The sequence below is a fragment of the Ammospiza nelsoni genome, chromosome 7 (genome assembly GCF_027579445.1).
Source record: "Ammospiza nelsoni isolate bAmmNel1 chromosome 7, bAmmNel1.pri, whole genome shotgun sequence".
NCBI lineage: Eukaryota > Metazoa > Chordata > Aves > Passeriformes > Passerellidae > Ammospiza > Ammospiza nelsoni.
In genome coordinates this window covers 10,015,984-10,043,184 of record NC_080639.1, presented here as the reverse complement: position 1 = coordinate 10,043,184, position 27,201 = coordinate 10,015,984, and the positions used below count along the sequence as shown (strand labels likewise).

At 44.3% G+C, this 27,201-nt stretch overlaps 2 protein-coding genes across 5 annotated transcripts in view; one reads left to right on the top strand and one right to left on the bottom strand.

Moving 5' to 3' along the window:
- The first annotated feature begins 395 nt into the window (after positions 1–395).
- On the top strand, positions 396–23,375 carry STAT1 (signal transducer and activator of transcription 1). 4 transcript variants are annotated; one of them, XM_059476426.1, is made up of 24 exons: positions 396–414; positions 2,402–2,530; positions 3,177–3,321; positions 4,009–4,107; positions 5,386–5,481; positions 6,114–6,192; positions 6,804–6,895; positions 7,121–7,272; positions 7,505–7,663; positions 8,659–8,751; positions 9,168–9,227; positions 10,376–10,405; positions 10,492–10,585; positions 11,483–11,524; positions 11,995–12,078; positions 12,628–12,726; positions 13,208–13,343; positions 15,126–15,181; positions 16,120–16,214; positions 18,236–18,375; positions 19,538–19,723; positions 20,217–20,292; positions 20,720–20,822; positions 21,335–23,375. In XM_059476426.1, the coding sequence occupies exons 2-24, from the start codon at positions 2,403–2,405 to the stop codon at positions 21,356–21,358; spliced, it is 2,268 nt and encodes a 755-aa protein (XP_059332409.1). In that variant the 5' UTR covers positions 396–414; position 2,402; the 3' UTR covers positions 21,359–23,375. The 4 variants fall into 4 exon arrangements, with proteins under 4 accessions (XP_059332409.1, XP_059332411.1, XP_059332408.1 ...); XM_059476425.1 differs by lacking the exon at positions 396–414 and adding an exon at positions 523–772; XM_059476427.1 differs by lacking the exon at positions 396–414 and adding an exon at positions 1,026–1,046.
- Positions 23,376–23,844: 469 nt separating this feature from the next.
- Positions 23,845–27,201, bottom strand: part of GLS (glutaminase) — a 59,382-nt gene continuing 56,025 nt past the window's right edge. Inside the window, exon 18 of the mRNA XM_059476430.1 lies at positions 23,845–27,066. Within this exon, the coding sequence (XP_059332413.1) occupies positions 26,910–27,066 (157 nt within the window). The 3' untranslated portion in view covers positions 23,845–26,909. The remainder of the gene's footprint in view (positions 27,067–27,201) is intronic.

Below are 27,201 nucleotides of genomic sequence, written 5' to 3'. Positions count from 1 at the left end.
AGGAGGGAAGGGGCACCGACTACACTTGAAAACCCACAGCAAAGCCTGGACTTCAACATCCTGCTCTTTGTCAGCTTCAAGCACCAGACAAAACCCAAAAAGGCCACGCTGGGGGAAGGGAAGGCTCAGCCCCCTTCAGTTTATGGGCGCCGGGGCTGGCCAAGCGGGCCGGCGTGGTCGAGCGCGGAGCCGGGGCAGCCGCGCACCCCCCGCCCTCAGGACGCCCCGCTGTCCTCAGGAGCCCTCAGGGCCCCGCGCTGGTTTCGCTTTCGCCTTCGCCGCCTTTCCCAGAAGTCACGTGACGCTCCCTCCGCCCGGGAACGCCCCCGGCCCGCCCCCGCGCACGCGCACTGGGGCGGGCGCGCGGCTCCCCGAGCGCAGCCGGCGCAGTGACAGCGCCGAGCCGGAGCCCAGGTGAGGAGCGGGGAGCGGAGGGGGCGTGAGGGGCCGGGGGATGGCGATGGCGCTGCCCGCGCTCGGGGGCTGGCGGGGTCAATGCCCGGTGTAACTAAAGCTGTCGCTTCCTCAGCTTTGCGAGGAAGCGACACCGAGCTTTGCGCTGTGGTGTCCTTGCACTGGGGAAACAGGAGGTGCCTCCTTCATTCCTGGCAGGGACACCCCCGCTCCGCTGCCGCAGCCGCTCTCCACAGCTCACCCTCTCCAGACCTGCCCTGCCCGGCAGCGCTCGAAGCGGACCCTGTGCCCAGCCCGGCTGACGCTGCTCCCGCTGATCCCGCCCCTCCAGCACCGCTGGGCAGCCTCTGCTGGACAGGTGCGCCGCTCCCTCCCTCCCTCACACCCGCCCGAGGGGCTGGGCTGGGCCGGCCGGCAGCGCGGGGAACGCGGGCACGGAGCCGGCCCGGGGCTGGGACTGCTGACCGTGCCCTTTGCTCCCCATCGGCCGCGATCCCCGGGAGTGGCAGGAAAGGAGGTAGAGGAGGGCCAGGAAGGAGCCCTGGGGGGCACCGGGTGGCCAGCACGCCGAGAGCGGTGATCAGCCGCCTCTGCTCAGCCCTACTGAGGCACATCTGGAGTGCTGTGCCCAGGTACAAAAACCACCAGGATCTGATGGAGAGGGTCCAGCAAAGGGCACAAAGATGATGAGGGATCTGGAGCACTCTCTTACAAGGAGAGACTGCGGGAGCTGTTTAGTCTGGGGTAGAGAAGACTGAGAGGGGATCTCATCATTACATATAAATAACTCAAAGGCAGGTGCCAAGAGGATGGTGCCAGACTCTTTCCAAGTGATGCCCAGCAACAGGGTGAGAAGCAGTGGCCACAAACTAAAACACAGCAAGTTCCACCTCAGCATGAGGAAGAACTTAACACTGAGGGTGGCAGAGCGCTGGAACAAGTTGCCCAGGGAGGTCATGGAGTCTCCCTCTCTGGGACTTGCTATTTGGGCACACTCAAATGCCGTGTTAGCTGTAATCTGAAAAGCACGCATCAGAAGCCCTCATCCAAGCTCTCACTTTAAACATAACTGTTTTAACTCCTTTGCTTCTCACACCTAGCACACGTCACACTCAGCAGCTGAGGGCACTGGCACATAAAAACTAAAGGATTTGATAGGAAGAGACAGAGAAGATAGTCCTTCACCCCGATGCTGCCCTGTTTGTTTAGATGGGTCTTATAAGCAGCCATGAAAAAACAAAGATGTGAGTGGATTTGCATCTCACCACTCATTCTCAGCCTGGTCTGTTCCTTAGATGTATTTTACATGCCATTTCCACTACAAGCTGATAACATGCACCTTAGAAGGCTAAGTGATCTGCTTCTAGAGACCCTACATCAGAGCTAAAGCTACTCTCACAAAAGTGTTAGGACTGAGAGAAGGCATTCTGCAGTCTTAGTTCATTTAATCACCCTGTATCTGCTGCACAAGTTACTTGAATTTAGCCTAAAACTATGGTCATGAGAACTAAAACTCATATTGAAAAACATCTTTCCAGTCCTTCTCCATTTAAAGTGACTTGAGATGTAGTCCATTTTCAGAGCAGGCAAGTGTGGACACAAATAGCAACTGAAAAGGGGCACTTAGAGGGTCCCTAATTTTTCACTCACACTCTTGGTGCTGGGGTCAGCTGCCCAGCTGTGTCCCCTCCCCTCCAGCTGCCCCACCCTGTGCACCCCCAGCCTCCTCTCTGCTGGGGTGGGGTGAGGAGCAGGAGGGCCTTGATGCTGTGTAAGCCCTGCTCAGCTGTAACAAAACATCCCTGTCTTACCAGCACTGTTTCCTGCACAAATCCAAACCAGCCCATACTAACTTTATCCCAGCCAAAATCAGCACATTGTCCAATTCTGTCGATGTTCATGAAAACTTCAAATTAGTTATTTTTTACCACTTCAGTCCAAATACTACTCAAACATTTACACTGACTTTTCTTCACCCCTTCCTCAGAATGTCTCAGTGGTATCAGCTACAGCAGCTCGATTCCAAGTTTTTGGAGCAAGTTCACCAGCTGTATGATGACAGCTTTCCTATGGAGATCAGGCAGTACCTGGCACAGTGGCTGGAAAACCAGGATTGGTAAGCCCAGGAATTAATTCAGCTTTGGGTTGTGTGATAAGCAGTGCCCTCAGAAGGGCAGTTACAGGCAGCAGCAGAATTGCTGGGGAAGCAAGCAAGCTGCTGGGTGATCTTTTGCTGGTGGGATGCTTCAGTAGCTGTGTGGGTGCTCCAGCCTGTGTTCCTGCCCCTCTTCAGGGCTTTCTGGAGGGGCTGATACCTGGAGTAAGTGTCCTTGCTCATAATGTTGTCAGTGGTCCAGAGCAAAAAGGTCTGTTTTAGGACCAGTTAGTTACTACCTTGGTAGCAGCAGTCTCTCACTCATCAAAGGCTCTGAACTTCTGCCAGACTTTCTGTGGAGTGGCTTCTCTTTGAGGGGTGCTACAACATGCACACACATCAGGGTCACTTTGAGGTTCCTGGTGTGCATGGACTGAGTAAATGAATTTGAACAGAATGTGGCAAAAATAATAGAGAAACAAGGCTTCAGTATCCAGGAAAGTAAAGTCAGTTAAGAGAATGAAGCTGGCTTACATTGAAGGCAATTCTCACTGCTTGCATATTCTACAGCTGGAGTTGGGGGTTAAAAATCAAGTGCACCTGTATGTATTTCTTGGCTCTTGCATTGGAAGTGTATCTAACCCAAGCATGCTTTAAATGATTCCAGGGAACATGCAGCCAACAATGAATCGTTTGCTATACTCCTATTCCATGAGCTGCTGTCACAGCTTGATGATCAATTCAGTAGATTCTTGATAGAAAACAACTTTTTGCTGCAGCACAACATAAGGAAAAGCAAACGTAACCTTCAGGTAGGCTTATCTGTACAATCTACACATCTGTATGTTATCTATATATCTATATATGTGCTTCATTTGCTTCAGTGCAGTTGGATGCCTCTAAGCAGCTACCCTGCTGTGAGGGATTTTCACAGAGGATGTGTGAGAATCCGTATTGAAAAGCCAGAATTCAAGTGTTGCTCCATTTTTGTTTTGATTGGCTACAGTTAGAAAGTTAGAGTTTAATTTTCAGCTCAGTTACAGTCTGAGAACTCTAGGGAAAAGAAAACCCCCCAGGGTAGCACCATCCTGAGCAGGGCAGGGCAGTACTCAATCCACAGCCCATTTCAGCTTTGTGTGCAGGTATAACAGTAAGGTGGGATTTGCATCCAGCCTGGACTGTGTGTTAAACCAGCAGCCATAGCAAGGTGTGGGAGGGTGCCTCTTGAGGGATGAGCTCTCTCTAGGACTGTAGGGTGGTATCCCTCATCTCCCAGGAATGTCTCTGACCCTTTCCTGTCTCTGTATGCCAGTGAGCTACAATGGAAACTCACTCTTTGAGCTGGTTGTGGCTGTAATCCTGGAGCAGGCTATGACCAGTGTGTTCCCTGAGGCTCACACTGGGGTCATACCCTAATTTTTTTTGCCATTCTGAAAGTTACTGAAAGACAAAAAATCATGTGTATGGACTTTAACAATAGACTGTGTGTCTAATGCTAGGATAACTTCCAAGAAGACCCAATACACATGGCAATGATCATCCACAACTGTCTGAAAGAAGAGAGGAAAATACTGAACTCTGCCCAGGCATGCAATGAGGTAACAATCTTGAAATATCTGCTGCAGTTTTATCTTCCCTTGCCTGTTGTTTGGGACAAGGGAAGTGGATGAAGACTGACAGGGGAAACAGGCTATCCTCTGTCTGCCCAATAAGAGGTTCCTTAAAAAAGAGAAGAGTGAGCACTGATATGTACCAGCTGGAGAACACTAATTTGTACCAGCATGGCTGGACAGCATGGCTTTTTCTGCTGAATGAAGCCTTTGGAGGATAAATGGGCAGGAAATAATTTTTATTCCTTGAGTGACATAAAAGCTATGCTGGTTGTTTTAATGCTTTTGTAGTACGATGTAGTCTGATGTGCCAATTGGATTTTATTTTAATAATAAGTGCTTAACTCATATATCCAGTAAGATTTTAAGTTTGTTTTTCTGCATTTTACTCCCCAGTTTACTCTCTATTAAGCAGCTGAGCATGCTTCTTTGGACTATCTCTGGAAAAATGATGCAGCATTCTCCTTCTTCAAGTATTTCTAATTTTGGTGGTGTTTTGGGGTGTTTTATAGTGAAGCCCTTTTCTTTTTTCTAAATTAGAGGTAAAGCCATATCTTCTCCTTCATCATCTGTTCTCCAGCTTCTCGCCTTTTTTTTTTCCCTTTGCAAGAACTGTTTCACAATAAAAATTCCACAGTTGGGAAAGGCATGCAAAATCTATAGATAGCTGTAATCCACTCATGTACAAATGAAGTGATGACTGAGCAAGCATGTTAATTTCTAATAAGGAAATACCTCAATTTATAGAAAGGCTTTGGATGTGCAGCTTGGGAAGAGCATTGGGCAGGGGCTTTCAACAAGGGGCCCTTTGCAGCAGTGTCCAAAGCAGCTGCTCTAAGAGTGTGACTCTGACAGAGTCCCTGGAGCTGCAGCACAGCTGTTTGGTCCTGGCATGTGACATAAAGCACTTGCTGCTGCCTTTCCAGTACACAATAGATGTGTATCAAAAAGGGAAAGGCAATTACAGAATGGTTTGGGTTGGGAGGGACTTTGGAGACTATCTACCTTCCACTAGACTGGGTGGCTCAAAGCCCAATACAGCTTGACTTAAATCTGTGATGGGGGACCTCTGGCACTGTACTAAAATAAATACTTTGTTTCTTTCAAATTCACCTGAATTTGATTTTTTTCCACTACAAAATTGTAGTATGATTCATCAGAACAAGCCATGCTTCCTCAGGTTGTTGTCAACAAATGCCACTCATTTCCAGTAATGGAAAAAGTTATGGGTCACTCTCTTTTGACTTGTTCTGCTTCTTCCCTCAGATGGAAGTAGGGAATGTACAAAACACTGCAACTGGGATGCCAGACAAGCAGAAGGAGCTTGATGCCAAAGTTAGGGCTGTAAAAACCAGTGTTACAGTAAGTATTATATAACTTTTCTCTGTAGGGTTTGTTGATTTGCAGATGCTGAAAATTAGACTTGATAAAATGACAAATAAAAGTAAGGTGGGGTTTTCAAGTCTATAAACTGGGGATTTCCTGAGCATAGGAAGTGCCTTGTGCCTAAACTTTAGTAACAAAAGCATTTTACCCATCTGAAATACTAGCAACTGAGGAAAAGAAAAAAACCTCTTAAATCATAACTGACCAGTTTGTTGCTAACTAGAAAATGTACTTTTTTAGCATATAGACATTTGTCTTAATAAATACAGTCACAATAGAAAGCTTTTCTCCAAATAGTATGTAAGAATTTGAAAGTTTAAAATGCTATGTAGCCTAGGTTCTCATAAATTCTGTGAACTTAGATGGCTTGACCACAAGGGCATTTCCATACTTTATAATTAACAGATTTCAGTTAGTTGAGAAGGAGGAAGGATGAATAGAAGGTGATAAAATGTAGAAATATTTCCTGTTAGTCCAGGAACAGACATTGCTATAAAACTGGACTTCATATCTGTCAGGGCTGGTACCAGGCAGTTCCTAATCAGATCAAGTCTTGCATTACTTGAAAATATTCAATAATTGTGGTCACCCTCAATTGTGCATTACAGGATGTGGAGCAGGACATCAAGACATTAGAGGATATGCAAGATGAATATGACTTCAAATGTAAAACACTGCAGAACAGAGGTAAGTAATTTTCCAGAGACATCCCTATTGCATATAGTTGGTCAGAGTAAACTGCTCTTTGTGTCAGGGCACTGGGCCTTATGATAACACAGCCAAACTTACTGGTAATGTCCCTTGTTGATTACCTCTGCTTCACACTGATAGCTAAATTTCTGCATGTCTTTTGTTCCAAGTAAGAATCTTTTGTTCCAAGTAAGAGAGTCTACTTGTTAACACAGCATTCCTCTGCCACTAGAAGTAGCAAACCCTATAGGCTCTGTAACCATTCAACCATACACTTAATTAATTAGTGATGTTTCACAAATGCCAAACCAGCTTTAGGTTTTGTAGGCTCTTGTGTACCAAGGGAAACCCACAGAGTCCACACTGGTTTCATTATGCAGCTCTGTCTCTGTTGTTGAATTCTTTGTTCCAGAAAAGGCTTTAGTTTCTAACACAGCTTGGCAGAGCTGACTCTCCCTTAGAACAGGGACATGTTCAGAAGGTACTAAGGGAAGCACTAAGCCAGCATCTTGCTTTTTGTATTTGTCCCCTTCCCACCTCAGCATTTCCCCCTCCCTTCCTTCAGCACTCCTTCAGCCTCACATTCCCAATCTGGACTTATTTTACAGAACATGAGTCCAATAGTATGTCTCAGGAGGAATACAAGAAAGAGCAGCTGAATCTCCAGCACATGTTCTTATCACTGGACCGCAAGAGAAAGGTAGCATTCAAGTTTTCTTTCAGAAGTCAGCAGCTCTTCATCTTAAGCACATGTTCATTTTCATTGAATTGACATAAATTAGCAGTAGGAAAGGTTTTTTAATATGTCAGTTGAACTGAGATATTTGCAGCGTTTTGCAAAACAGATGAGCACTAACTGAAACATTACTTAATTCTCCTGTGTGAAGTATTTCTAATAAACAGGGTAATCTCCTATTCTGTGTAGGAGGTGGTGAATAAGATAGTGCAGCTGCTGCAGAGCACAGAGCACACACAGGCTGCCCTCATTAATGAAGAGCTGGTGGAGTGGAAGCACAGGCAGCAGACAGCGTGCATTGGGGGGCCACCCAACGCCTGCCTTGACCAGCTGCAGAACTGGTAAGACCACATTTAAACCATGTCATGAAGGAGCACCACATCTAGGAAATATACTGATTATTTATATGATCTATTTCCATTCTGTCTTAGCATAACTGCATTCATTTTATTACCTCACCACAAAGTGTACTCCAGGCACTGCCACATCCTCAAGGACACTCACCTGGCTGGTGCCTCTGCACTGGTAAAATATTAAAAAGTGCTCAAAGTAATGAGATTGTGTCAATTGTAGGTTCACCATTGTTGCTGAAAGCTTACAGCAAGTTCGTCAGCAGCTCAAGAAGCTTGAGGAACTGGAACAGAAATTTACCTATGACCCTGATCCCATCACAAAAAATAAACAATTTCTGCAGGACCTAACACACAAGCTTTTCCAGCAGCTCATCCAAAGGTAATAGACCATAATGATCTTTTGGTGCTACCATGAATAAATAGACAAAGAATACCTTCCCTAACATTCCCTCAGTATTTCCTACATAGTATCTTTTCATTTTCCAAGGTTTTCCTAAGTTTGTCAAGCATTAAGCTGAATTACTGGGTTTGAGATTTACCCCATCTAGGATTTCCACAGGTTCAGGCCTATGGAAGGGGTTTATGTTCAGTCATTATTGAAGTTAGCAGGAGCTTTGCTGCAGTACACATTGATTACAGAGTCAAATTCTCAGTCTGTTAGTCCACTTCTCACTTCAAGCTTCAGAGTTCAAGCAAAGAGAGGCAAGAAACAATCTGCATCAAGCTGTGCCCAAGATAGATACACACTAGATTCTCCAGTCCTTTGTCACTGGACACAGCATGGGGAGGCCAGCCCTGCCTCTGTACCACCTTTTTGGTGCAAGTTACTGTAGCTGGTTGGTGCCTCACATAAGATCAGAAACCTATTCTGTAAACACACAGTAGACAAAAATCTGGGGTGTATCAAAACAGGCTAGCCCCAAAAGTTTGTTTCATTGAGTTAGCTGGCCCTCATCAAATCCCCTGCTAGTGTAACCATGCCCTGGGCATGTGTTGTTACACAGCGCTGTTACTGTAAGAATTCAGGAAGCCCTGGGAATGGCAAACAAAACAACACTCCTCACTTGCACCATGCTAATTGCAGCACAGTGTTTCCTTGCTGTTTGATTTCAGAGAAGTGTGGTGTAGCAATCTCCCTCCTCAAGCCATCAATGTATTGCAGAAAAGGCAACACTTAAAAAATCACCATTTCTAGCCCCGTTGTAACAATTGAAAGGAACCGAGTCACACACCTCTGTGCAGATTGAAGCTGAGGGAATAAAGTGTATAGTATTACTGGTAAATCAGCTTTCTTTCAAAGTTCACTTTTATATGGTTTCTTATTTAAGAGCTGTACAGATAAATCATAGTGCTTTTAATCTGTTCTTCCCATAGCTCCTTTGTAGTAGAGAGGCAGCCTTGCATGCCAACACATCCTCAGAGGCCACTAGTCCTGAAGACAGGAGTGCAGTTCACTGTGAAGCTGAGGTATGTTTTCCCCTTTCCCTGTTCCTTTTTTGTGGTAAGGCTTTCCTGTCACTGGCTTCCTGCAGCCCAGAGGATTGCACAGCCTGCCCTGCAGCCCAGGGGCTGAGGCAGGAGGGAAGTGCCAGGGGCAGGGGCTTTCTTCTGCCAGAACTTGACTCACAGTCAGCTTTTACCCTTTCCCAGAAGTGGGGTGTACCAAGTGTGTCACAAACACAACCAAACAGCAAGAGACATGCAGAGCACTTTGCCATGCCAAAGAGTAACTCATTTGCCCATTTAGTTTTATCTCTAAATGCTGTCTGGTATGGAGCAAGCTTGGAGCCTGCATGTGGCCCCTGAGTGTGCTGAAATATCTGTGGTAAGCAACACAGTAGAAGAGAACCAATATTTTTCTAAAAATATACTTCTCTTTCCAGATTGCTGGTGAGACTGCAGGAACTGAACTACAACTTGAAAGTGAAAGTTTTATTTGACAAGTATGTTGCATTTATTTCATCCCTCTTATGTAATGGTAAACAGTTCCCACAGTCAGAAACCCAAAAGCTGACACATTAGAAGTGTTGATAGGCCAGCAGCAGGCTGGTTCTCTGTGGCAGCAGGTACATCCTTCCCCTTTCCTTACCCATTCCCTTGCTCTAAATCTCTCTCTGCCACCAGAGACATGTCACAGAGGGCGGATGGCCTCAGCTTCTCACCATCAGCTCCACAGAGAAGAGCTCACTACTGCTAAATCAGACACAGGGCAGCACCTGGGCAGCAGCCACTCTGCTGGGCTGTTTCACCTGGATTAGCATGAGTGACAGTGTGGAATTGGACTCCACCATTCCTTGTCACATAATTCAGTCACCTCTAAAATCCCTTCCTTTTTGGGTAGAGTTTAGTAAGGAATATAGTTATCCTCAAGCTGCCTTTGAATAAGGGGTGTAATCTGCCTACCTGTAACATATGTCACGTTCTCAATCAGAGAAAAAAATTACGGCAGTTGAAACAGATTAATACCAATCTGTTGTATTTTGTAAGGAGTTCAGATGAGTTTTGCACTTACTTCAAGGTCAGGGAAAGAAGTGTGACAGGCTGTCCAAAATGATGGCAGGGACTGTGCTTTCAAAAAAGCAAGTGGGCTTTTGTCTTCCCAGCCAAGTGATTTTTGTTCACTTGAAATGGCTCTAGGTTCCAGAAACTTGCATAGAACAGTAAAAAAGTAAAAAAATGAGTTCTTATGTGCAAGTCTTTAAATGTGCTAGATAGAATGCAAATCAGTAAAATCCCAAGTGCTGGGAAAACCAATTCAAGTGATGCAGCAATTTATCCAACAAGTTATGCAGATTTAGAGTGGCAGAACTATATTTTTTTTCTCAGAGCAAGAATTAAAATTTTATAGTAAAAGAAAGTACTTCTTTTGATTATAAAGCCCCCATAGCAACACCAAGCCTCAGTAAAACACAGGCTGTAGCACAATATTTATTTTGACTGCTTTAACCAATTGCCTCATCTTTTGCACAATATTTTCACAAAAGCATTTTACCAGTTCTCAGTCAGCACTGTCAGCTACTAAAACATGCACATTTTCTGTGTCTTTGGCAGAATCTTTAAAAGATTATGTTGTCCTTTTTTTTCTTGACAGAGATGTAACTGAGAAGAACTCGGTCAAAGGGTATGTGGCATCAGAGTTTGATATATTAACATTAGGTTCTTTCAACGAATGAGAGATTTCATTACATTTTCTCTCTCTTTGTGTAGGTTTAGGAAATTTAATATTTTGGGAACAAACACAAAAGTAATGAACATGGAAGAATCTACTAATGGAAGTCTATCAGCAGAATTCAGGCACTTGGTAGGGGGTTGTTTTTTTCTTTCTATTACTGATACAGCCACTTAATTTTGCAGTAGAGCATGGTAGGAAGGAAACAAATTGCTTTTCTTATTGAAGTCATTCATTTTTTGTGTAAAGAGGAACTGTGATTATCTCTCCTTTTTCTTTGATCTGTCCTTTTTAAAATATTTTTTGCCTGTTTCAAAATCAGAATCAATCAAAATGTGATTGCTTGTCACTGAAAAAGGGACAGAAGTGCAAACAAGAGTATTTGCTGCCATACAGCTTATGCTGAAATGGGTTCTTGGGAGAAGGAAGTTAAGAAAGCCTAGAAAGGCTGGTTTGGTTCTTTCAGAGGAAGGTCCATAGGTAGGGAAGTCTGGAATAGTTTACAGAGCTTTGAGTCTGGAAGATGAAAATTGTCAAAGAGTGTGCAGCTGCAAGAGAGTCAGTGCCTTTGGCAGGCTATGGGGCTCTTCTGATCTGCAGATTGTGAGGGAACACTCTGGTTCCATCACTACAGCAGGAAAAATGCAAGTCCAGAACCAGGGAACATGGAACTCTACCTTCATTGTCCAGAGCTGAGACTGTCTAGAGCTTGTTATCTGATTCAGAGGGGTACTTTGATAAACCAGTATTCCATCTGATCCTGATTTCATACTGCTTCTGTTCTTAAAAGGCCTCTTGCATAAAGGCACTGCAACATAACTGTGCAATATCTTTTTTCACAGATGAACAGTTTATAAAAGGGTAGTAGTTACCTACAGTTTAATCCTTTGGCTCCCACAGTTTAGAGCCAAAGAGACACTAGTGCAGCAAGTTTGCATACAGTTGAGCAAGTGGAACATGCAAGTGGAACTCTACCACTTCCATTTGTGGCTGCCATAAATGAGTGACAGGTTTTTTGTTTGTTTGCAGCAACTGAAAGAACAGAAAAACACAGGGAGCAGAACAAATGAGGTAAGCAGCACTAACCTTTGCTTTGACAAGTTTTAGCAGAATACTAACAAGGCATTCATTTAAGACAATGCTCTCTGCTCAGATCCATGAAGACACACTTGGGATGAGAGACCATAGGAGAGGAATTCAGTGTTTCTACAGAGTGATCCATATAGGAAGAGCCTGCAAGGAGAGTTACTGCCAAAATGGCAGTGAGGGACTGTCCCACACTGGCATCTGCCTTTAACAGGGCTTCCTGGCAAGCACAGATTTTTCTATGACTTACAGGTAGTTGCCACAAAAAAACCAAAAATCATGCCAGGATAGGCAGTTTTAGGAAGCCAGCACTGTCACTTGACTTTGACTTTAAGCTCTTACTGAGGTCTGGAGCCTAATGACCATGGGCAGACAAAGGTTTTCCCCATGATAAAACCCCATTACTTTACCCTAGGAATTTTCAGTCCCTGAAAAGTTCTTATATTTTTTTCAAGGGTCCTCTGATTGTGACAGAAGAGCTTCATTCTCTGAGTTTTGAGACACAGCTGTGCCAGCCTGGTTTAGTAATAGACCTAGAGGTAAGTCTTAGATCAAACAGATGCACTTCAGTTCCTGTGTGTCACTTGTGCTAACAATCTTTACTTTTTTCTCTCTTTTTTTTTTCTTTTTTTGTTTTTTTTTTTTTTAAGTACTGGGATATCACGTACTTTCAGTTATTTCAAATTCTGGGAATGACTCTTCACAACTCTGTATAGACACAGAAAGAATTCTGTCAGATCTCTGGGTAAATATGAAGAGATGTACTTTGCAAAATGTCTGATACCTAGAGGGCTGAAACCACAGGGTTGGTTATCAGTTTACATTTATTTCAGAAGCAGTCTGCTGTGAACTCTGTTGTCACTATCAGTGCTGGGATAACACTAAATGAAAGTCCTTATTAGACAAAAATCGCCCAAGTCTTTCCAGTATTTCATCATACTTTCTCCCCTACATACAAACTTTTACAGAAAAAGTCAAGATTATGCAAGCAGGGAATTAAAACAGAAATGAGCGTGTGGATAATCTCAAGGAGGGTTGTGGCAACAGTGCAGGGTAACCGGACATGTTTGCTTTTGTGCTCCTTTCAGACCACATCCCTTCCCATTGTTGTGATCTCAAATGTGAGCCAGCTTCCCAGTGGATGGGCTTCTATCTTGTGGTTCAACATGCTGTCTACTGATCCCAAGGTATTTGAAAGAAAAAAAAAAAAGTTTTATCAGGTACTATGTCTAGTTTTCAAGCATTGTTTGCAAGTGGCTGCTGCATTTGAGCTCTGCAGGTGACTCTTAATGAGTTTCAGGTGTAGAGGGGGGCAGTGACTTCCCTGACCTAAACAGAGCAATGCTTGAAACCCACAGAAGGGTAGTGTACATGTATTCAGGGCATACAGCACACAGTGAGAAGCCAAATGAACATTGAAGAGCTCAATTATGGTGCACTTAAGTAATCCAGCAATTTTGCCTGCTGGGAGGAGACCTGTCCAGAACCCCAGAGATTGCTTTTCCTGGTAACGAGTGCCTGGAAGTACAGCTGCCTGCTTCTGCAAAGTTATTTCAAGCTGACATCCATTCTTAAACACGGAGCTTGTTTGGGCACTGCAAAAATTGAAGTGGCATTCCAAAATTAATGTTTGTTAACTATAGCTTGTATTTTTCTCTTCAATTCTAGAACCTGTCCTTCTTTCTGAATCCACCTTGTGCAAAGTGGTCTAAGCTTTCTGATGTTCTGAGCTGGCAGTTTTCTTCTGTAACAAAGAGAGGACTGAATGCAGATCAGCTGAGCATGCTGGGAGAGAAGCTTCTTGGTAAGGTCTGCTTTCATCACAGATGGCCTGTCTGAACTGAAGCTATTCTGCATCTTTTCCTGCAACCCATTTTAAGTTTTCCTTTCCTCTCACAGCTTTCCCCCTCCTACAATATAACTTTGTAGCAATGAAGCATTTTCCACTTTTCAGTATGGCAGGGTTTGTAAATGAGATCATATCGTGAAAAAATTCTCCAGTTCTAACTTGGGAGTTTTATGCATTAGAGCACCACAGACTGAGCCTAATTCTGCCTTTTGAAGTAACACTCATGTTTAGTCAGTCTGTGAAGTGGATGTTTCTTGGCATCCCTTGGGGGTTTTTTTAAATCCACCTCCATTCATTTTAACTTCATGCATGCCCCCAGCTACAGTGGGGTTTCACTCTGCATAAACACAGTTGCAGTATCAGCATGCAAACACTATGAAACTGCTAAAGAACAGCAAACTGAATTATCTCCCACATGAGGGTCCTTAATAAAAGCCTCATCTGCCATGGGTTTTGTTTCCAAACGCCTTGCAGTTTGCCTGAATAGGCAGAGCACTTTACACTGCTACTGATTTTGCACAGTAGACTCTAGATGAAAAATACTATTGATTCAGTATGTTTCATCAACCTTAAGTTTCAGGGAAAAAATTATATTTAAAAGGATTTGAGATTAGTGTGTCTAAGTGGCAAGTGTGCAGCATTCCACTCTCTAATTCCCCCAGACATAAGATCTGACAAAAAGCTCTTAATTTATTAGATTTCTTTTCAAATTTCTACAAGGAGAATAATTTTATTTTTTTAATTAACCAACATAAAGCAACCAGTGATCTATTTCTATGGCAAATTTGCTTTTCAGAACTACAGGGGCTTTGTTGAGCTCTGGTAGAGTTGCTACTTAAATCTTATCTGTATAGATAAAAATATTACCCAGCTGAAAAAAAATCCTGCTTGCTGGACACTATATTCAGGATTCCTCAGTGCAAGGAGACAGAACCAGCAGGGTGCCAGGGCACAACCTGGCTGCTGTTTTTGCAATGTGAAAGTTGGCAGAATCTTCATCTCTTAACACCAGCAGTATCAGTAATAAGCTCCCTAACCCAGTTTATTTTTAGAAAAATGACAGGGAAAAGCATATTTATGGGAAGCCATAGCATGATCCTTAATGGGAAGAATCTGGCTGTGACTAGTCAGGCTCTGCAAAGCTCCCAGCTACTGTAGGCCCAGCATAGCACTTTTTTTTGTGCTTTGGATGTGGTTATGAAACACTGTGAACAGACAAACAAGGCTGAAGGAAACAATTGCAACAGGAATAAGATGAGTCTGTGGTTGGGGTAGACCTAGAAGTCAAGAGTTTCTGGGGCAAAATCCTGCAAATCACCAGAATCAAGGTAAGAAAGTGCTCAATCTTAGAGAGGTGCTGCAGGGTCTGCTGAGCCTGCAGAGGAGCTTGTGGGCTGCAGCCTTCTTGCTGTGCTGGCAAGAACTGTGCAGGATTCAATTTCCTTCCTGGAAGCATTCTGAAGCTGGCAAGTGTTTGGTGCAGCACAGCAAGTGTCAGGATGGATTGGTTCCCATGACACCAGGGCTGCTCACACAGGTTGGGGTACAGTAAAACCTCCCAGAGAGGAACTTGGAAATCTCCCCTGCAGTATCTGTGAAAGCACAGCAGCCTGCCCTTCCTCTTCTTTCTTAGTCCAACAGCTGCCTTCCAAACAAACACTCTGAACTTGGTTTGCTAAGTACTTTTAGCCTTACTAACTTCTGGAACATGACTGAACTCAAATTTATTGTGTTCAGGGCCAACAATTGGAGGATCTCAGGATGGCCTTATTCCTTGGACAAGATTCTGCAAGGTATGCACACCATTGTAAAAACTGAGGTGGAAGAGGGATCTCACCTTTTTGTGGTTTTGTTTGATTTCCCCCCCAGGGTGCCTACTTTTCTAGTAGCATCCCCTAATTATTCTAGCCCTTACATGGTCATGGGAGGCTTTGATGGTGAGGTTAAAGTAGCAGCAGGAGGAAAAAGAGCTTGCAGTGGCAAGGAGTAGATGATTTTGAGACTGTTTTTGATCCATGTAAACTCCATAGGGAAAAAAAGTATCTTTCAAACACAGCATCTCCATTATTATTAATGCAGCTGCTATTAATAGAATAGCTCTCCATTTTGACTATTACAGAAAATGTAAACAAAAAACCAGCAAGATGAACAGATCTTCTGTATTTTAGTGAAGGACATTCCCCAGACCAGGGGAAATTGGACCAGGGTGAGGATTAACATGGGGTGGCCAAGAGGGTCATTATGATGACAAAGCCACATCAGGAATTTCACAACCCTTGCTGAAGCAAGACAGGAGGACTCTTCACATTTTTTTCAGCTTTAAACCCTAAGCTGGTGTAGATAAATAGAAGATCACAACAACCAGGAGCAGGCTCCAGGGGAAGAGCAAGGCTCTGGTGACCTACAAGCACTTTAATCCATTGATATGGATGCCTCATGAGACATTGAGATCCAGGTCTCAACAGAAAGTGTCTCTAAGGTTTTCTGCTAGCCAACCCATTCCAAAACCCCAGTGGCATGGGTTTGGCATGTCCCACAACTCCAATAGCACCCAGGCTATCCCTGTTGGCACGAGAGCCTTTTATCTGCTCTCAGACCAGTGTTGTCACACGTGAGAGGTGATGGATCACGCATTTATGGGTACTGGAGGCTCAGACAGGCATTTTAACTCATGTCTCATTATCCCTGTTCCCCCCCTCCCATCCCTGCCTTTCCATATTCTGAATTTCAGGAAAATATAAATGATAAAAATTTCCCCTTTTGGCTGTGGATTGAGGGAATCCTGGAGCTTATTAAGAAACATCTCCTGTGTCTCTGGAATGATGGGTAAGACCTTAGTGAATTTAAAGATGTGGTCATTGCCTCAGACTTCACTTTTAGGCTAGCAATTGCACACTCAGACTGGGAGGTTGTTTGTGCAGAGGGTGGATCTTGAAACTGGAAAAATCTGAAGCAAATGAATTCTAGTAGGGAGGAATCCTCTGAAGAGGAACTGGTAAAAGCAAGAACATCAGATCACCAACTTGTCCCATTTAAGTCACAGAGCAGGGCTTTGAATGTTAGATTAGATTTTGTTTTGCCTTTGCTCCCACTCTTAGTCGGTTCTTCCTACATCCTAGAACACAGCCAAGAAAAACTGAAGCACAAGAAAGTGTAAGTCCTGGTAATATCCATTTAAAACCCCAAACCCAGCTCCCTGCCCGAGGAGAGTTACCGTGAGCTGCCTGGAGGTGGCAGCAGCCAGGCTCGGAACGCTGTGCCTGCACCGTGTGCCCAGAACCCGGCAGTCTTCACTGATTTTTTTAGAGTATTACCAAGTAGAAGGACTCTGCCAGATGGGAACACAGTTCCATTTGCCCTTTTAATACTGGTTTAGTAAACTTTTCATTCTGGGATTTCCGATTTCAGATGTAATTCTGCCCAAACTAGGCTTATCCAAGGTCACAATCCTGGGTTTTAATTTTAGCCACGTTATGAAACCTCATCAAACAGCACACTCACAGTGGAGCATCCTAGTGTCTCACACTTCTGCAGCAGCAGGATTGCGTTGCCTTGCTGCATTCAGCAGTGGGCTTCACATTTTTGCCCCCCAACTCCAGAAGAGTTCTGTCAAAGCCCTGTGCAGTACAAGGAGGTTTCCCTGCCCCAAACCTCCCCCTTTCTGTGCTACAGTGCAGTGGCAGTATTTGTCACCATTCCTGAAGCAGAGTGGCAGTTCTGGGCCTGGGATTACATGTGGATTTGGGACAGACTGGAAGAGCAGAGACTCCCCTTGTATACAAAAGAGTAAATACAACCTCAGGAACACTTGCCTTTCTTCATACTTGAGAGATAGGAAGGCAGAAGACTTCCCTCACACACAGGATATTAACTACTGAACATATTTGTTACCTAAAGCATGGCATTTAAACCAAACAAAACACAAAACTCACCAATCAAACCCCATAAAACAGGGCAGTTCACTGCATCTGAAACTCTTAAGCAAAATAATGCTTGCTTAGGGAGTTTTTGTGCAAACCCCACTTTCCCTAACTTAGTGCACTCGAGGACAGTCATAGTACTCAAAAGATCATTATTGATGGAGCATTTTGAGGAATAAGAAACAGAGAACACCTCTGGGGAAAAAAAAACCACCAACAAAAGCAAAATACCAAGGAACAAAGCAACCCAAACCAAATAGCTGGGGCTTGGCCAGGGTCATACCCTGGTGCTGACTTGAACAAATCCCTCCCCAGTACCTGTCCAGATCCATCAATCTCTTACAATTACCACACCAGCCTCCTAGTCCATACAGGAACATTTGCTGAGTACAGTGAAAAAGTCACAAAAGTTTAACAGTTCCTGTAGAAAACAAGCTCAAGGCCCAAAGCAAACCCCACACCTCTAAGAGAGTAATCTGGCAGCCAGCAAAATTTGTTTCATCAGCCAAAAAGGAGAAACAACTATCCTTTAACATATTGTTGAACCCAAGACTTACTGCTGGCTGGGGTCTGCCCCTGTTACACACATGTAATGTCACTTTTGCTCCCACAGCCCAGCTTTGAGAGCAGAATGGACAATCATTCTTGTTCCAAGTGCAGAAAGATGTTTGTCTAAGCCCCCAGGCTGAAGTGAGAGTGCTGAGGGAAGCTGTGGTGATTCACACTGCCACGAGGCATGAATCACCCCCTGACTGCAGCCAGCCAGTCCTGCTGCCAGCTGTCCACAGGACAAAGCCTTCTGTGGGGCTTCCACCAGCACTTCAGCTCTTTTAAGTGAGGGAGAGCTTTTTAGTTTTCCCATCTAGCACAGCACAGCTTGGTTTTTATGTTGGGGAGTAACTCAGCTCTTTGTTTTCAACATTACAGCTGCATTGTGGGCTTCATCAGCAAAGAGAGAGAACGTGCTCTGCTGAAGGACCAGAGCCCAGGAACATTTTTATTGAGATTCAGTGAAAGCAGCAGGGAGGGAGCAATCACCTTTACCTGGGTAGAGGAGTCTCAGAATGGTAAGTCAGCAACAGAGAGCCTTTGCTGACCTGCTTGCACCAGAACAAGAAGTCTTTGGGCCCTTCTCCTCCACCCTGAGGACCAGCACAACACCCCTGGCAGCAGCGGGGCACAGGCAATAGCAGGGACACACCACACTTGGGGTAACTCAAACCACACAATCAATGGATCAAGGTTTCAGCTAGGACAAGCAGCACTTCCCAGCCCTGCTTCTGGCCTGGAAGTTGGAAAGGAAAAACTGCCCAGACTGTCTTCCTTGCCTCCTTAGGCTCTCTCCCAGCCTTCAGTACACACACAATTGCATCTCCTTCCAAGCCCAAATGCAGCTTTTGTTCCTTCCTTCCTTCCCACACTCCCCCTGGATAAATTATGTACTCACTCATTTTCCAAGTGGTTCTCCTTCCTCCCCTTGGCCAAATGGATCAGTGAAGAGCTTGCTTCTCCTGTGAGCTGGACTAGTTCTCATCCTCTCCTAAGGAAGCCTGGAGGCATCACAGCCACAAGTTAAAGCCTCCCTTGTACCCAGTCAGGGCTCTCCCCTTATCACACTCCCTACCAGCCCCACCTGCCTGCATGGGGCAGCTGTTGATACTTCACTTTGATGGGCCCAAAACCAGCAGCAGGTGGAAGAGAAACTGCTGATGTACTGAAGGGTGACTTCTTTTCCTTGGCTGCCTTCATTCCTGAGACATCCAAAAGTTCAAAGAAGGTTGATAGTATTTGCAGCATTCAGGAAGGCTTATATGTCTCTCCTGATGATTCATAAAAGCCTCAAGGGGTGTATTTGGATCAAACTCCCTAACAGACAGCAGAGTTTGAATTACATCATTTGGAAGAAGGTTAAAAAGGCAGCACAAGCTAAATTACTTAATGAAATATTGCAGTTAATTTCCATGGACAAGTCACACCAGTCATTCTGAGTACACAACACACCAAGAGCCCTCACTGTGTGCTATCCCCCCACACCTCCCTACCCCACAGAACAATTGTGCTCCCTTTGGCAGGAATTAAATATTTCCTGCAGCACTGTAGGTGTCATCCATGCAAGGCTTTTGCTCACGTGATCTCTGAATTTGTTGGAAGTGGCTGCAGCTTTTCTGGACACTTTCAGAAATAAACTTTGAAGCCAGCTTTACAAAGTGCTGCTTCTCTCCTCCGCAGAGCCCCAGTTCCACTCGGTGGAGCCCTACACCAAGAAGGAGCTCTCTGCCGTGACCTTCCCCGACATCATCCGCAACTACAAAGTGATGGCAGCCGAAAACATCCCCGAGAACCCTCTGAGGTTCCTGTACCCCAACATCCCCAAGGACAATGCCTTTGGCAAGTACTACTCCAGGCCCAAGGAGGGTGAGTGCTGTGTGGGGCTCGTGCCTTTTAGCTTGTCTGCCTGCTCCTCAGCTGCTGGGGCACTGCACAATTCCTGGGGCATGGAAGGAAAGGGAGCAGTTGGCCTGAATGCCTTGGCAGCCCATCCCATGTTTATAGGTTAAGAAAAGGTTTGATTTTAAACAGGCACAACATGAGACTTAATCAGACCAAAAACTGAAACCCCTAATTGTCACTGGCTGTCATGTGAGCCGTTCCAGAAATTTAGGCTCCTACTGACAGCCCTGACCATGACTGGTTATGGGAGGGGTTTCTTTGCCATTTTCTATAGGAAAAGATGAAAAACTGACTAAAAATGGGATATATTAACCATAGTGCTATAAAATGCGTAACAGAGAGATTTGCACATTATCTGGGTCATAGGCTGTATTTTTGGTACAATGAAGGTGAAAATGTGATGTAAACTTACTGGGAAAAAAAACCCAGAAGCTTTTTTTTTTCTCTCTCCTTGAAGCACCAGAGCCAATGGATTTGGATGGTCCCAAGGGAACTGGCTACATCAAGACTGAGTTAATCTCTGTATCAGAAGTGTAAGTTCTCACAAAAATGCTGGATTTTTAAGAACTGATCATAAGATTTTAGTTGTAGTTCATATCTCTTCATTGTTTAAGCTGTAGATGCCCCAGATTCTTTGAGAATCTGATTACAACACATTAATGTGCTGCTGTGTTCAAAACACCATTTTTAGGTAAAAAAACTTGCAGGGAGTTGTACAGGCAAGTAATTTCGTGAAAAGCACATTTTCAAAGACTTGTTGGACTTCTTTGGTTAGGATGTGCACCCCTGAGTAGTCTGAGTTTCATTTAAAGCCAGGTTGGCTTTGCAAAGGCTGCCCTTCCTCAAGAGGCCTGGTTAGTGGCCAGGCAGAGTAGCCCAGCTGTGCCTCATTTCTTCGGTGACAGTGAATCCCTGCTCTTGTCCCTCAGGCACCTTTTAATCCCTGCTCTTGTCCCTCAGGCACCCCTCCAGGCTGCAGTCTCCAGAAAACCTGCTGCCCATGTCTCCCGAGGAGTTTGATGAGGTGTCTCGCATGGTGGGCCCCGCAGAGATCGATACTGTGGTACGTACCGTACCAGGAGCTCTAGGCTTCAGCCACAGCTTGCTCTTCCCTTTTTTTTTTTTTTTTCCCTGAGACATACCTCAGATACTGAGGCAGAGAACACATCTCTCCACAAGCATAGGAAAAGCTGGGATCCAGAGTTAGACTGGGATTGCCAGCAGTTGCTTTTCACATGTGTCTGCAGGAGAAGGACAGGAGAGCAAAGCTTCTGTGTGGGCCTTGTAGGAGGAGGAGAGATGGCAGGGGAGGAAGGAGCATCCCTGTGGTGCCTCTGGTGGGGGCTGTGTGGGGAGAGCCCCAGCAGCAGCAGTGCAGTTTGGAAGTGCTGCCCTGCCAGGGTGTGCTTCAGGAAAAGAAACAAATTCAAGTGATCCCCACCCTGAGCAGCTGAATGCTGATGTGAATCAGTGTGGCTGGAACACAAAAGGTGGTCATGCTCTGTGGTTAGCAAGGACTTGAGAAGCAGGGCTGGGGCTCTGTAATGAGGTTTCCTTTTCTCCTTTTCCTTGCAGATGTGCACACACATCCAGCTCTGAGCTTTGGCTGAGCTTCCCCTGCGTCATTAGCACGGCCCATCCGCTTCACGCCGCCTGTGCTGCACTCAGTGCCTTGGGGACAGCGCTTCCCTTCCTTGGTTCCTCAGCCTCAAGGTCCTGCAGCAGTTTTAGCTGATGGCAGTACCAACAGCAGCAGCCTGAGCAGCCTCCCTACAAGCATATCTTTGTTTAATTAGCAAGATACCATGCACATCTTTGTTTAATTAGCAAGATACTGTGCCAGAGTGGAGGAAGAGGAAGGGGAGATTGTGAGCTCCTCAATGACAGTGATGGCAGAAACATGCATTCATTGTTTAAAGCAATTAGTTAAAAGTTTAAAACAGTTAACTGTAAATAGAAGGCTTCAAAGAAAAGCTGCTTCTTTTACAGAGGTTCTGTTCAGAAAGGTTACACCTTGAATTTTTGTCTGCATCACAAAAGGGAAACACTCTACACATAGCATGCCACAGCAAATCCATGTGCTGCTGGTTTGTTGTGCTTTTAGCTCTTCTGGGCATGGCCCACGGAGAGAGCAGAAGCCCAAAATGTTACCTGCATTTCATTTTCACAAGGCACAGTCTTGTGTAGGGATGTTTGGCACAGTCTTTCTCAAAAAAAGCATTTCTTAGGACACCACCTTCAAGCTGCATTGGCACAGGCTGAGCTTGGAACCCAAGGTGCATAATCAAGACTAAAGCCTCTGCAGACTGCAGTCATCAGACAGAATCAGAATTTCCTCTTAGAGGACTGCAAAAGGGATTGAATTATGATTTTATTTACTGTGCCTGATCTGCCAAGGTGAGGATCTGGTCACCCCCATTTTCTGCAATAATACAGAGCCCCTGTAGGTTATAATAGGTGGAATGAAACTCAGTTTTCTCATGCATCATGAACTAGGGCATTTATTTAACTGTTAATTCGAATGGCTAAAATACTTTACAGGTTTTGATAATGAGGTGGTTTTGTAATTAGGGGTAAGGCACAGGAAAGTGAAGAAGTTTATCCAGAGCAATGGCTGCAGGGTATGCAGTCTGCAGTACCTAAAGGATGAAGCTGTGCTTCCACCAGAGGAGGAACAGGTCGGTTTCTCAGCACATTAAAGGCAATGAACAGCTCTCAGTTGAGAGGCAAGGCTGTTCAGGCAGCTGTGTCTCCCTGAGGGTCCCTGTTAGTGCAGCTGCTCATCAGCAGGAGCAGCACCCTCTGTCCAGGGACAGGGACACTGCAGGGCCCTGCCGGAGCAGGGCTTGGACAGGGGCACCTCCAGAGGCCCCTCCACACCCATCAGCTGCTGCTTGGGAACAAAAGGGCTGCTTCAGTTTGGTGTGCTGTGCCCAAGACATCTGATGTGCCCCCTGAAAAAGCTTCCTAGAAAAACTAAAGGACCTAGAGCATGTAACACGTGTATTTAAATGAAAGCATTGCAAACTGACTTCTTTTTGGTGACCTGAGTTACTGGGATTAACAGTGCTACAGGAAATGACTTAATGCTTTTATCTTACTGTAACAGCTGGATGTGTATCTGTTGCTAATACAAAAATCAAGTTGTTTTTTGAGCTATGCTTTGTATTCATGTTCTACAAGTCATTTTATTCTTCAGTTTTGTGGGACTTAAAGCAGTGGCCTTATTCACAGCTTGGTCTTTCCATAGCCAGTAATTCTAGAAGCAGTGACTTTTCCTCAATGGAATATTCTTTTATATATTTTAAATAAAAGGAACTCTCAGTTGCCACTTTTGTCCTCTCTCATGTTTTGGCTACGTCTATGATGAAGTGGATGTGCCAGTCTGTATTTTACTACTCTGTATCTCATTTTAAACTTGCTTGTGCAACTAAAGAGTTACAGCTCTGAAGCCTGAGGCAGTTTCCATGCTTTTAATTCTCTGTATTGTGGCAGGCCTGTCTGCACTGCAGTTGTTAGAAGGTGGCTGTTACCTTTTTTTATTACTGCTTGTATCCCTTCATTCATTTGTTTCCATCCCCACACAACCTTCAATAAACTGAACCTGAATTTCTAATTTGAGTCCTCAGTAGGATAACTGATCCATGGCTCATCTTTGTGGGCTAGCAAGCTGGAGCCTGCTGCTTTTCTCTGGGGCTAGTAAGTGACAAAATCCCTCATCTCACACTTGTCAGCTTTTATATGAACTGTACAGCCAAAAATAATACAGGAAACTGTTGGTGTGATGAAGGACAACAGAGTAAGTCAAGAGAAAGCTCGACCTGTCCAGAGTACCTGGTCAGAATTCCAGCATTAACAAAAAGCAACCACCAGTGAAAGGTCACAGCTCTGGAAATGTAGGTTTCAAAATAAACACCAAAAAAATCAGGAAAACACTGCATTACAGAAATTCATTCTGATTTCCTGCATACTTTGAACAATAGAAATGACCAGAGTAGGTTTTCCAGGACAACCTTCCCACAAATGAAGACTTATTTCAATGGCAATCTCACAGACAACCAATAAAACTCACCAGCACCACCATCACCTTGGTATTTCCATTTATTATGCTGTAAAAAGCAACACTATCTGGATTTTATTTCTTAAAATAAATAACTTTCATTTTCAGAACCAGTACAGCTCAAGTTTAGATTCATTCATGGGAAACTGCTAGAAATACATTCATCACTGTCTAGTCCCCACAATACAGAATCTAAAAGTCAAGATCAGCCCAGTCAGTTACAATGACCAGAAGTACACTGCCAGTAAGTATAGTCACGGATAGTCCAGCTCTGAAGCAAAAAAAATCTGGTACAATACAGTTTGTTCACAAAGGCTAATTAATGCTAAGACTACCACAATATTTCTGAGTACAAAGCATTAAGTTAGCTGAACGATTGTAGGTTGTGATACAGAAGAAACATATATGACATAAAAACAAAGGAGTGGGGGGAATCTTCTTTGGAGCGTAAGGAAGTCAGCGTTGGATAAGATAACCAAAAGCTATTTACTGGAAAATCTACATGTCAGTGTCATGAATGATAAACAGCCAAACCAATGCAGTACTGCATATATTTCTATTTATAAATAACGCCATGTCTAAGTAGCTGCATCGCTGAATTGGACATTACAAAATAATCCATCTTCTCACAATGAGAAAATACTAAAACTAACCAGCAAAAATGCACTGAAGCTAGGACTGGCTAAAAGCACTCGGGATGAAAGCATTAATTTAGGGACAGCCATGATCTTTAATGTTAGCTCAGTTACAATCCTTTTGGTTTTGGTTTGTTTATATCATGTGTACAATATAACATACCTATGTTTAAAAATGCCAGTTTGAACAACACAATGCCAGTTAAATAAAGCTACATCAGGTATTTCTCTGAGAAGCTACAGAATGTGTTGTAACAGGGGCAAGATAGGGAAGATTAGCACTGAAATCCATCATTTTGAACTAGGATCCATCTAAAAATATTCCTTTACATTGAAGCTCATAATTTTGTTCCCTTGTGCTACCCAGTGACTGACGTGGCTCAACAAAGAGCCAGAGGCCATTTCATTTAGTTCTTGTTTACAACAGGGGTGGCCAGACACAGGATGTGAAGAGAATGGGTTAAAAGCCTTCAGAAAAATAGCTGATCTTCAGAAGAACACAAGAAAAAAGAAAAAACAAAAAGAAAAAACAAACCCAACCAGCTTAAGAAAAGGAGGATTCTTAAGAAAAAGTGTTTGATAACCATGCTAGCCAGCTTCGAGATGCTGTTTGAGGGCTTTAGACTTTCAGACTCGTTCATGATGAAGACAGTCACAGCTTGTGATGAGTACCAAGCACTTTTCCACGTGGCTTGTCCTCCCTGCAGGGAGGCAGTATGGCATTTGGACAAGAGACTGTACAGGAACTTAAAAGGATTAATTCTCAGCTATACTGACCTGCTGGGTCGCTCTGGAGAAGTGACTTCTCTCCAAGCCTTAGTGTCCTCATTGCTAAAGGAGGGTAATGTGGTTCAGATCATCTTTATAAAGTGCTTGGGCATTCTAGGAAGAATTTGGGCATGATTCCAGGAGATTTTGGTGCCAAAACACAGAAAATTTGACCTCTGAGATTTACTAATGACTTGTACACTACGTGCTAGGATAAAAACCACCATATACACAACTCTCAAGCACAATCTCCTTTTCCATGTGCTAAATGATTCCTGCCTAAAACTCTTGTGCTAAAATCCTTGCCTACATCCAACAACTACAGTGTGTTGTGAGTATCTGAAGTGACTGCCCATTTCTGAGGTTTGTGCCACACTACTGGCAGAAGCAATTGTACCTGGGACAGGGAGCTGTGGCAATATTGGACTTGTGTGAACTACAAATACCTGCATCTACATTTTCCACAACAGGGCACGTGTCGTGCTGGCTTCAGTGGCAAGACAATGAATGCCACCATTCACCACAAAAGGCATTTACTCACTTGTGCTCCTGGTGCTGAACTCCTGTCCTACACCAGGGGAATCCCAGTGATGCAATATCCTGCTCCCTGGTTTGATGGCAGTGCAAGAAGAGAACATATCCCAAAACCTGGCTTATCTCCTGCTCTGCTCCTGTTCGGATTGGCTCTATGCTCCTTAAAGCTGTTTCACTCCATGCGTGCTCCTTGCAACAAGCCTCAATGAGCTCAGATTGTATTTGGTTTGGTTCTTTGCCTTTCAAGCACTTCCATGCCCTGGCTGGCTCCTGGTGCAGCCTCCAGGAGGGAGCAGCCCCTGCCAGCCCCCCAGGGTAGTGCAAATACACCTGCAAGGAACACCTGCACGGAGTGGAAGCACCCACATTCCCTGGCCACAGGGAAGTACTTTAGCAGCTGAACGTGGAGAGAGAGGAGGGAGGCAAGACAGAGGAACTGAGAGAAACGCTCCCAAGACACAAATCCCACTACACACCCAGCTACACGTCACACTCCCCTACACCATTTGGTCAAACAAACCTTAAAAACACGTTCCCTGACAAAACTATCTCTAAGAACAAGCCTAGACCATTGACAAGTGTCACCTATATACTCTGTGATATTTATATTATGTAAACAAGGTTGTGTGGAATTCTTTTTTCTATTTTTTCCCAAAGATAAGTGCAGATCCTTACTTAACACACCCAGCATACATCTACATCAGCATCCTCAGCTTTCAAAAAACCTCACTGACGCTCACACCTGACAGTACTCTGGCTCATCCTGGCCATACTGGAAACAGAGGGCTAAAGAAACAAAAATTCAGCAGAAAAGTTCCTGACCACAGACTAGAGTTCACATAGAACACAAAAATAAATTAAGTAGTGCACAGTAAAGCCAACAACAGCTAAATATTTTTATACATCAATTATATGCAGCATGAGGTAATATTGCTCACATTATGGAGGGAGATTCTTAGTTGGTTTTGTTTCTTTTGAAGAGATTGGATTTGTCCTGTGCGTATAGAAACTCCTGTAACATAACACTGAAGTAACAGAGACTTCTGTAAAATATATACCACTATCAGATAGAAACACACACGCTCTTCATTACTTATGCATACCACAATTAAATAGGTAAGTGATTTGATTCTTAGGGTCTAGCTGGAGATGATTATAGCAAGCCATCCAGATTTTTATGAACCGTTCGGTTCTCCTTCCCGTCGTTGTTATCCTCTGACGGCGTGTATTGGGTCTGATACTCTTGAAGAATTTTAAAAACATCATGGTGTCCAAAATGTAAAGCTTCATCCATAGGAGTGTTGTTCCACCTACAAAAAGCAGCACAGGATTTTTAAGATCAGCACATTAGAGCACCACAAATCCAGTTCTTTACATTCTGCACTAATGGCTCAGCACAGAGACCCCATTCAGTACAGTAACTGTGGAACTTCATTAAGCTGAGC